Source organism: Rissa tridactyla, chromosome 4, assembly GCF_028500815.1.
Source record: "Rissa tridactyla isolate bRisTri1 chromosome 4, bRisTri1.patW.cur.20221130, whole genome shotgun sequence".
Classification (NCBI taxonomy): Eukaryota; Metazoa; Chordata; class Aves; order Charadriiformes; family Laridae; genus Rissa; species Rissa tridactyla.
The window spans coordinates 6,991,805-7,003,146 of NC_071469.1; the positions used below are offsets into that span (position 1 = coordinate 6,991,805).

General features: G+C 40.0%; 1 protein-coding gene across 3 annotated transcripts in view; it reads left to right on the top strand.

The window, feature by feature from the left end:
- ANO3 (anoctamin 3) overlaps positions 1-9,479 on the top strand; it is a 210,878-nt gene extending 201,399 nt beyond the window's left edge. For all 3 annotated transcript variants that reach the window (XM_054200150.1, XM_054200152.1, XM_054200151.1), the window contains exons 24-26: positions 1,057-1,137; positions 2,003-2,108; positions 2,890-9,479. In XM_054200150.1, the coding sequence (XP_054056125.1) occupies positions 1,057-1,137; positions 2,003-2,108; positions 2,890-3,072 (370 nt within the window). In that variant the 3' untranslated portion in view covers positions 3,073-9,479. The remainder of the gene's footprint in view (positions 1-1,056; positions 1,138-2,002; positions 2,109-2,889) is intronic.
- The last annotated feature ends 1,863 nt before the right edge of the window (positions 9,480-11,342 follow it).

Here is an 11,342-nt window from a genome sequence, read left to right on the forward strand (position 1 = left end):
TCACAAGCACAACTTATCTTCTTCATTGCGTGGGAGAAAGGAGAAGAGTGAAAGCATCAAGGCTTGTCCAGCAAGCGAGTGCCGCTGCATTCACAGACTGTGCCTCACCCCAGACTGCGGGGGTCTGTCCTTCCTTCCCTCACTGCTCCATCTCTAATCATTCAAAATAGAGATTCATTCTTGTGGTGTTCCAGGAAGAGAGAATTTAAGGGCAAAAAGACCGAGGCAGGACAGGATGAAAAGAGACAATAGCAGAAAAACATCAGTGCTTAACGTGCACTATCCATTTAATAGAGAACTATGCAATTCTGCTACTTCCTTTGCCAGTAATGATTTGAGGTGTCACAGCAAACCGGAAGGTTCAGTAGGTATAATGGGATTCCTGATGCATCTCTTTTTAAATGTTCTTTGCCTTTCAGAAGGCTCTTTGTTAAATTACAGGACAGATTTCCAAGATGGGATGTCTTACATGTCCATGGTCTTCCAGGAACAGACAAAAAATTCACTCCTACGGTGATAATTCAATGTATTTATGGGATTTGTGTCTTTAATACTAATAAATTGTTGCCTTTAAGATGGCTGTTTGGTATATACGCACTGCTCATTTTACCGTTGGTGAGAATTCTTTGATTCGACTCATAAAACCTGTCATTTTTTGGTATATGCTGCATGATTGGTGGCAAATTCTGCAAGGATGTTAAATTGCTCTCCTTTCTGCCTCTATAGCCGTCTTTCAAAGTTTGGTTATTTTAGGAGACAGTGAAGAACACTGTAGCAACATTTTTTGTTTTATACCTGCTGGTAGATGAGAAGCAAAAACATGAAAAGTACTGAAAATAGATTTTTTAAACAGTGTTATCCCCAAAACAGATGTTATTTGCTTCTTTCCAATAAAACACTGCTTCTCTGCTTGAAATTTTAGAATTGCTTTGGTCCTTGTAAGCAGATAAAATAGTAAGCTCACGCTATGTGACAGCGGAATGTGTTTACGTACGGGATCTATGCTATGTAACTACTTTATGAAGAAAGTCTTGACCCTGTGTGTTTTCCTTTCAGATGCTTAAAAGGGTATGTCAACAGCAGTTTATCAGTATTTGATTTGAGTGAACTTGGGATGGGATACTCAGGATATTGCCGGTACGTTTCGATGCTCTCCCTTCTTATAATACAGGCGTAGGCGTTAATACAGACAGTAAATTGAAAGTCAGTGCTTAAATTACTGGCAGAATAGGATTTTTTGCCTGTAAAAGCATTGGAGCTCAAGTTTGTTCAACATGGAAGTCTCAGGTGCAAACAAAACACTGTGTGGTAGGATGCAATACTAACATGCTGGAAACCTGTCTTCTGAGTGTTTCCAGGATTCTTACAAGCCGTATCTTTCATGCCTCTATGAATTATTTCATTTTGAACTTTCCCCAGCTGCAAAGAAGGATAAAAATTATCATTTCAGTTTTGTTAAGTATGGTGAGGTCTATTAATTAACATACACCATTAAAATTTTTGTTGTGGCTCTAACGCGGGTCGAGATCCCAAGCAGTTATGTGAGATAAATACAAGAAATTCAGCATAGAAATTAAATACCGCATGGCATGAGTGCGTTCCTTCTGGTTTCAGGTCTAGTTTTACAGTGAGAGTTAGCTCGAATTGACTAAGAAGCTACAGATCATGTTACATTTATGCAAACTTTGTCTGGAGAATCTCAAATGCTCATAAGCAAAGGCAGGAAGCAATTTAGAGTCAATGAGCTTGAACGTAACACTCCAAGGTGTCAGCTTTGTAACAACAAAAGAATTTGGAAGCAAAAAATGCCATCTTATAAGCAGCTCTATTTAATTGCCGGTATTGTGGACTGTTCTTCTCCTTTTCTGTTTAATTCCTTTTGAAGTATGCTTTCACTTCAGTTTCTCTCCTTTTCGCCAGATCTGGGATACACTAGAGAGCTCTTCACCGTGCTCAGGTTTTTGAGCGCAGTCTCACTCACTGGGTGTTTTTTGCGTTACAGGTACAGAGATTACAGAGCCCCACCATGGAGTTCAACTCCATATGAATTCACTTTGCAGTTCTGGCATGTCCTGGCAGCGCGGCTGGCCTTCATCATAGTGTTTGAGGTTAGTCACGGAAGGGAATAATTCCTTTCTACCTCTTTAAAGTCCCAGTTGATTTTTTTACAGTAGTCCCCTAAAAAAATTGTCAGTATCATCAACTGCTTGTTCGTTACAGTCAAGAAAGAGACAAAAGTAAATCACCCTCCCCAAACGGTTGTCAGTCAGCCGCTTCAAACTCAATTGAGCATGAACAGGCTTTAGAGTCCCTCCGAAATTATATTTCCTCGATAGTCGTCCTATAAGTCATGTTGGTTGCCAACCAAATCCTTCAAGTTTTATTGAAAAAGAAGAAATGCAACTTAGGTGTACGTTAAGCGCAGTTATTGCAGGTTAAAACGTGTGTCAGGAAAATGATACATGATTGTAGTCTAATATAAAAGTAGAAATGTGTGTACTAGCTTTGAAGAACGTATTACATACTGTCCAGGAATCTGGTTGGTTACTTCGGTTACAAACTCTTAACAAATTCTGCTTGTAGGTAGTGTTTGCTATTGTTATTCAAACTAACCTTTCCTGCAGTCACATCTTCATTTAGGTCATTAGCTATACTTTTAGTTTTACTTTTCGGGAGACTTCAGCATTTTCGTATTTCTGGTAGACCACTCATTTACTCCTGTGCGCGCGTGTTTGTGTGTGTGTGTATTTAAAAAACAAAGGAGCTGCTTTTCAGTCATTAATTGAATCTCAATTCCAGTTTTGCCACAGACTTTTAGGCCCTAAAATGTGGTCCTAGAAATGAATATTTCTGCATCTTTGAAGCAATTATTTTCGTTCTTCTTTTCAGCACCTTGTTTTTGGAATAAAGTCTTTCATTGCCTACCTGATTCCAGACATGCCCAAAGACTTGTGTGACAGAATGAGGAGAGAGAAGTACTTAGTCCAGGAAATGATGTATGAGGCTGAACTGGAGCATTTGCAGAGAGAAAGGAAAAAGAACGGGAAACAGTATCACCATGAATGGCCTTAGTCACTACCATGCTGCAGCAAAAACACTGTTTGGGAACTGAAGAGTGCAGTTACAAAAATGAAGTCAGGGTCTGGCATCTGTGTGTGAGATTGGCGGTGTGTGTATGTTCTTGCTGGGCAGTACAATTGCAGACTTTGATGGGAACTGGAAAATTGATGCTTCCGATGAAGAAAATGAAGAGCCTTACCTGTAGCTGGTCTGTGGTGAGCACCAAGAAGAATTTGCACTCAGGAATGTGCAGACAGATTAAAAATTCGGACACTCTGGTTTAAAAAAAGGCAATGAATTTCCATGCTGTTCACGAAGATACTAACAGCATAATGAAAATAAAAAATTACCTGTGAACTTATACAGTAAGGGCATGACTAAAATCAACTTACGTGATATCCACTACTTCTACAGCTTCTGATTGCTCAGCTCCATCTGTAATGCCTCTGAAGAAAAGAGCAATTGTTGCCTTTGTGGCCATAATTTGATATAAACGATCTTGCAGGCTTACTGTTTTGTCAGGTTTGTCCTAGTCTCTTGTTGAGATTGTGGATGTGGTCCTACCCTAAAAAAGGGGTCTATGGCTGCTTAATATATACTATGCAGTTTCAGATTTGCACATCAGTGTCATTAATTTATCCTTCTAGTTGAAAACCAAAAATTGTAAATTCAAAGAGAAAACAGCAGCACTAAGAGAACGCGTCGCATTGCCCACGTTGCAGCTCCGTTTGAAAATGACATGGCTGTTGAGTTGTCTTTCCACTTCCCTGTGCAGAAAGGCCACCTCCGCACGCTTCCAGGATGAAAGCACCGTCATTTTCCTGCTCCCATGTAGCATGCGGATGTCTAACTGTGTTACTTTGACCTCTCTGGGCAATGGTTCCATGACTTCACAGAATGCTAACTTGAAATATTCTCGTACAGCGCAAATGACTTCGTCCAGAATATACAATTAACTCTTTATAGTATGCAAGCTTATGCAGATATATATCAGACATACAGTATAACGTTGTGACTTGCTTGTTCAGGGAAGGAGAAGCAGAGCACTTTATAACAATGCTCTTCTTATTGTAATAGTAAATGTTCCGGTAACGTGCACTTCTTTTATTGGCCTAACTAAGTCAAAGCATGGGAGTTAGATACGGGCAGATATGTATACAGGTTGTATATAAATGCACAAACACACACAGTGGTTACTTTTAGATTTTTTTATTATTATTTGTATGCCTTCTTACAGTTTGGGCAGGGGCTTTTTGGATAAAATCACTATAAAAGGTAGGTGTTCACGTAAAGGATCAAATTTCAGGTTATATGTGCATACAGCAGTGTTGCTTATGGGTATAGTCACATTTTGGTGATTAAATTGTCTATTACTAACATTTCATAATGTGGGAACGATAAGCACTTACTTTAAACAATTTAAACGAGTGTGCAGGGTTCACTTGCAGAGAAGGGAGTGGAGAAACAGTTACGATCATTCTGTTTCTCTTCTACAATTTTAAATAACGCTTCTCTATATTGGATGAGAAAAATTTAAAAAGCAAAGAGTCAAAGAAGCACAGTAACTACAAAGGCTGCAAATTTTAGCATTATTTTTAGGGATAAAGCCGCAGCAAAATCACTGCTGACGGATATTAGAAGACCTGACTTTTTTACTACTTACAATACCCTATTGAACCAAAAAGTGCGATTCCAGTATTCGCTTGCGTGTATTAGCACAATCATTTTCATTTATCCTGCCATATGAAGTTAATTTTAAGAGTCAAGAGCCCATCAAAGTGGATGAGTAGGATCTATTGTATCCAGAGGGCCTGGCCTAGCATCAGACCTTAGGTTCTTAAGTCCTTTCACCATATTCATGGAATTTCTTGGTTAATTCCAGCTCTCTGTGACCAGACAAGGCAACTATAGGAGTATCTATGGTATCGCGTAAAGGAGAAAAGAAATTGGAAGGTATGGTCTAATCAGATTTATTACCCTTTAGCTCTGTGATAAAGGGCTGGTGGAACTCAGCTTCCCGTAGTTTGGAAAGGCTGTTCTGTTCCTTCTTATTCTGGGTTCTGTGTTACGTTCAAAACGTCTTAATTATTCCTAACCAAATTCCGTGTCTTGATTCAGACAAAAGAATTCTCCTTAGTGCTTATAGGATTCTCCTCAGTGCTTATGGAATCACACCGTTTGTTTTAATTTATCGTCTCTCTCGTTCTGCGGGTTGTCAAGCGCCGTTTGACAGCATTAACGGTGTGTCACAGCGTCTGTTGCTGTGCCGCGTAGCGATAGTCCTTCAGTTCTTCAGAAGGTCACAGATGAGCTCTCTTTTTAATGTTTTCTCTAAAAACAGAATTCCTTGGCTGGCCCAAGGCATAAAGATACAGGATAAAATTAGGCAAAAATCAGAAATATTGATTATTTTATACTTTCCTGTTTCTGCTGTGGATATTGGCACATGTCAATACATACTTATGCAAATTCCAATTGGACTTAAAAAATATGTAGGAAATAAAACCTTTTTGTATTTGAAATTTAAATATATATATATTATTAATGATTTTCAACACTGGTGTACAGGAGTGTATCAAAGGCAAGTATGTAGATCTGACATTGTGCATTTTACGCACTGGAGAAGCACAAGAAGTTTTGGAGAAACACTGTGTGTGTTCCCTTATTTTTGGAGGACATGAACAATGTCTAAAGGTTTTTGCCACTCTCTAGCCGTTTGCTTAAGCTGAGAAAACTTTTTGCTAGACTTCGTTTAGTACGCTGTTTGCATTGACTGCACGTTATTTTACTAAAGTATAAGGCACACGCTGTCCTCAGGAATAATGTATTTTATGAATGGTGAATGATCTTTTCATATTCTAAATATCGTCTTTCCAAACACACGAGCAGTATGAATAGGCTGTGCATGCAAGCTGTGTTTGTGAAATCCGACAAAGCTTTAGAACTTCAATTTGTGCAAAAATGCTTTAGATCCTCGCAGATCTGACCTATGACAACTTTGCTCTATGCATGCGCCCTTAGAGAGAGACCGCATGAGCAACTAGGTATTTTTAAATACAAAGGATTAGTCCAAAATGTCTTAATTATTCCTAACCAAATTCCGTGTTTTGATTCAGACAAAAGAAATTTCCATTTCAGAAACAGAAAAAAGTCCACATACGTTATACCCATCTCATTTCTTAGGACTTTTTATTCTAAATTTGTGCCTAATGTGTGAGATGTGAATTCTGGTGACTAAAAAAAAAGGGGGGGGGGGGGAGAATTCTGCTTCATTAGCCATCCTAATGAGAAGTTTCTTCTTAGAGCTCAGCATCTGTCTGCGCACGGAGGGATGCACGAAGGGCTCAGTGTTCACAACTGAGTGCTAGCAGGGTCGCCTGAAGTTTGAGCGCCGAAGGTGGCTGCAATTCAGTTTCCTTGCCAGAAACGCAGCACAGTGATCAAGCATCCTAAGACAGTACTAATATTTGGAAACAAGGAAAACCACATGGTGACCACTTTTTTATTTTTCTTTCCTACCCCTTTTGTTAAAGGATTTATAGAGAAAATTTAGATGAACGTTGAAGTTAATATTGGTGATGACAAGGCTAAAGTTTCCGTAGTGATGCTGGATGATAGGTGGGGTTTTGTTAGTTGTTTCTCTGGAAGTACACATCTTCGTTACAACAAACCACACACCAGCTATTGCTGTGCCCTTTTCCAACAGCAACTTGTCTTAAATTGTGTCCTGAGGATCAGTTAGCCTCAGTTGTGTCCTGTGGAAAGCTCGAAAGAGAAACGTCTGGAGGGCCTAGTGAAAATAGGTTAATAGGTCCATTCCTTAATGCATGAAGTCATAAATCTCCTGAGGTTTCCTTCCTAAAACTTTCTGCGTAAGGAAAAATATCTTGGGAAACACAGCTTTAGGGTGAGCGTTAATATGGGGAAAGGCAAGAACTTCGGTGATATTTTATTCTTATTGTGCCGCTCAGGTGATCGGTCTAATGTAAGCAGTGCACATCTGCAGTTTCCTTGCTGCACCTTCTTCCCCTGCAGACTCCAGACGGGAGAGCTGCCGGAGGGAATTTCTGGAGCCGCAGGGTCCAGCGGCGTTACCTGCGAAGTCCTACCTGGCATCATGGGACTTAATGCACGTCACAGTTTGTTCAGGGGCAAATTAGTACATACATATTTAGAAGCATCTTATCATTTGGATCGACTGGAAATGATCCGTGTCCGTAAAATGAAAAGGAACGGTTTGGACATGGTTAACTTAGGAGTGTCACAAATTTTCATTAAAACGATTATAAACTAGAATTTTTTACATACACTGGGCAATGGCCATATCAATAAAACTCATTTTATACAAACAGCTAAATACGAAGGCAATAAAGTCAATGGAAAATCAAACAAACACATTTTCTATTAAGTGTTACACAGAAGAAAAGGGACAGAGATAAAACTAGCGGCATCAACAATCACTCACAACGGAGTAGCACTTCCAGAAGCATTTTATTTTTTATAATCCTCATAAACTACTAATGTTGCTTATTTGGGGGTAAAGGTTGAAACAAATATCCAGCCAGCCTTTCGTAATAATGTTTATTTGGTGTTAAGGCTGACGCTAGAATTCAAACAGAATTCCACTTTTAGACAGACCTGCTATTTTGTTAGTTCCAATGCATATTTTGTCTGACTAAAATACATGCAGGGACACTTGTTGAAGGTGTTTAATTGACTAAATTCCTGTGGCGGAAAATTTAGCAGCTTTAAAAAAATCCCGAAATCGTTTCGTACTCAACCTCATGTTCGCAAAGCCTGTGTTACACTGGGGTAAAGCGCAGCAAGGCAGCATTTTGGGGCTGGGGATGAGCAGAGGAAGGCAAGGGCTCCTCGTCACTTCAAGTTTCGTTCCGGAATCCCAAATTCTGCAAAAGAAGGTGTTGAAGCCGGAACGTGGTGGCAGACCTGCTGCTCCTTTTCCTTTTCTCTTCTGGCTCATTCTTCACTTACCCTCAGCGTTTTATTAAACGATGCCTTCTTGCTGATGGTCAAATTTCCAGGGCAAATTCTGTAACTGAATTTTTGGGTGTCCCTAGCTGAGATGCGAAGCAAAAAGTGCACAAATACCGGTTTGTCTGGTGCTTTTTACAAGTCGGTATGCGTTGGACGGAGCGGTGCGAGGAAGCGCAGGGTGCATCCCCGGGTGCCATTTGGCCACCCGTTTCTGCATCTGTCCCTCGGGCCACTTTCCCAAGCACTACATTTTGCACTCCCTCTGTCCCTCCCTACGCCCACACAGGCATCCTAAATACCCTGTACAATCCTAGCGTTTTTAAATGTATATAATGGCCTCACGATGACAATTTTTGTCCAATATTGCCATTGCAACCACGTTTACCAGAAATTTGTATGGGCGTGATTTTGGCATAGTCGCGATAGCACAATGTTACCACAACGGCACAAAGTTCTGACGGCACAACAAGGAACTGTAGAGAAATCACGTCGTCATTCCACGTTACACAGGAACTTTTGACATCCGGGACTGGGATTTAGTCTTGAAAAGTTAATGGTTCATCCCCTCCTCACTGCACTGGAAATGACCTGGTGTTAGTTCTGTTGGCTCCTTCTAACTTTTTTGCCGTAACCTCTGTAACGTTATATGTTCTCTGTCGTTTGCATTCTTATTGCCGTGAGCTAGTTGTTAGGATGCTACTGGGTGAGAAATTAGGATTGAACCCAATGCAGTCTAAAGCTAATGAGATTCTAAACACCGAGAACACGACGATTTTTCTGTTAATAATGAAAAGAAATTCAGATCGCCTTTTCATTTTGTGTTCTATTCAGATGACTCAGAGTTTTGTATTGAAGAATCTTCCAAACTCTTGGCTCTAATTTTTACCTAGAGTAGTATCACTGAAATGTCAGTTCTTGGAAATGATCTCATGTAAAATCTAACTGAGTAACATAGTTCAGTCATTTTTTACTCTGATAGTCCTGGCTAACTTGCAATATCACGAGCGTAAGAGATTTCTTAAAATGTGTATATATTTGAGATTTATGTAATATTTAAATACAACTTGGTTTCTAAGTAAGGAATGAAAATAAAATGTCAACTATTTTTTCTATTCATAAATCCACACTTTGTAAGTAATGTTTAAACTATAGACTACAGTACCACGGAGCGTATCAGAGAAATTGACTTTTGTGCACTACAAGCTAGAAGTTCCTCTGGCCTGTCAGCTTTAGGTTTCTTTTGTGTTTTAAGATTACTTTCACAAGCCGATATGTACCCCAGAACTAAAAAAAAAAAAAAAAAACCACACTGAGGAAAAAGTTGCTGATCTGATTAACTATTGTAAGACACTTTTGGCGTAAATTTGTCTTTGAGATGCTGTTTACTTTATCAAGGTTTACATGTACAAATGCAACTACTTACTGTATCATACACATTTGAATATTGCATTTTTTCAGTAATAAACTTGGATATCTTTGAAAGAGACTTTGAGCTTCATTGTTCCTCGTATTCAGAGTTAACTTTAAAAAAATCATACACTGGAAAAGCGGGTGCTCATGTGCCTTCAAACCATAGGAAGTCATTTAAGGGTTAAACTTGTCTCGGACACTTGTTTAACTTTTAACAATTAAATACTCACTTACTGTGGTCTTAAGGCACACAGAGACTCACTTTTCAAATTTTCAATCATTTATGGCCTACTGCTTTCACTAATGACTAACAATTTCTTAAATTTAAGCTCTTGTTTTAGAATTTACATATTCCTAGTTTCTTAATCTCATTTTTTCTTTTTTCAACTCAAGTGCACAGGCTGGCTCTTCTCTGGAAGGATCAGTGGCTCCGGATAAACGTGAAAGAAGATAAGAAGATAACTCTAACTGACACTGACCTGACTATTTAATCGGAGTGGTAATTTTTCTGAATTACACTTTTGCTAGGCCACATCCTACCCAGTGAGCTACTAATTAATGATTTTAGCCGTCATACGTAAGTCCACGTGTTGGGCTTAATAAAACCTTGTGGAATGCCCGACTCCTTTACAAACACAGAAAACACTTGGGCTTGATGAGCAGCTTTAGTTGAAAGAAAACTAGTTCAGAAATACGAAATTAAATTCTTCAGGATATTTCTTCAAAGACATTTTGAGAGAACGCAATTCTAGCCAAGCTAACTCACGTTTTTGACATTGAGTGGACCAATTAAGATTCTCTTATGTGGCAAAGGACTTGATCCTAAGCCTGCAGTGAACCCCATGTTAACGTGTCGCTAAACTTGGAAAAAATACTGAAAGGTGCAACCTGTGCGTCTTCCAGCACGCTGAGCGTAGCAATACTGCAATGAGTAAGTGTCGCAATACATATTCAGAGCAGGCTTGGTCACTGTCAGTTAGGTGTCTCTGAATCAGATATCCTCCAACTACCAGTAGAGACGGCTTTTTGATCCACCGTCTAACTATGTATCACAGAATCGCAGAATCTTAGTGGTTGGAAGGGACCTTTGAGATCATCGAGTCCAACCACATAAAAAAAAAAAAGAAAAAACCACACACAAAAAAAAAAAGCACCCACCAACTAAACTCCACACCCACAACTCCACACACAACACCCCACCACAAACCAATAATCTTGGGCACTAGAGCATGCCCTGAAGAGCCATGTCTACATGTTTCTTAAATACCTCTAGGGATGGTGACTCAACCCCCTCCCTGGGCAGGCTGTTCCAGTGCCTGACCACTCTTTCAGTAAAGTAATTCTTCCTAATATCTAATCTAAATCTCCCTTGCCACAGCTTCATACCATTTCCTCTGGTCCTGTCATTATTCACCTGGGAGAAGAGGCCAACACCCACCTCTCTCCAGCCTCCTTTCAGGGAGTTGTAGAGGGCAATGAGGTCTCCCCTCAGCCTCCTCTTCTCCAGGCTAAACATGCCCAGCTCCCTCAGCCTCTCCTCATAGGACTTGTTCTCCAGACCCCTCACCAGCTTGGTGGCTCTCCTCTGGCCACGCTCCAGCAATTCAATGTCTTTCCTGTAGTGAGGGGCCCAAAACTATGTAGCTTCACATTGGTGTTTTGAACCACTTTCACTCTGGAATTATTCTACATCCTTAAGCGGGATAGTTAGGCTCTCTTCATAAAACCTAAGCGATAACGTGGGTGGTGATATCAAGGATACAATAGTATTACTTACTGAGTGTCCGTCCCTGCCTTGATATCCATATCAAGTATGGAAGCGTGACCAGAGAGCGTGCCACGTGAGACACCAGGCTGCCAGCCCACCTCAGCTGTAA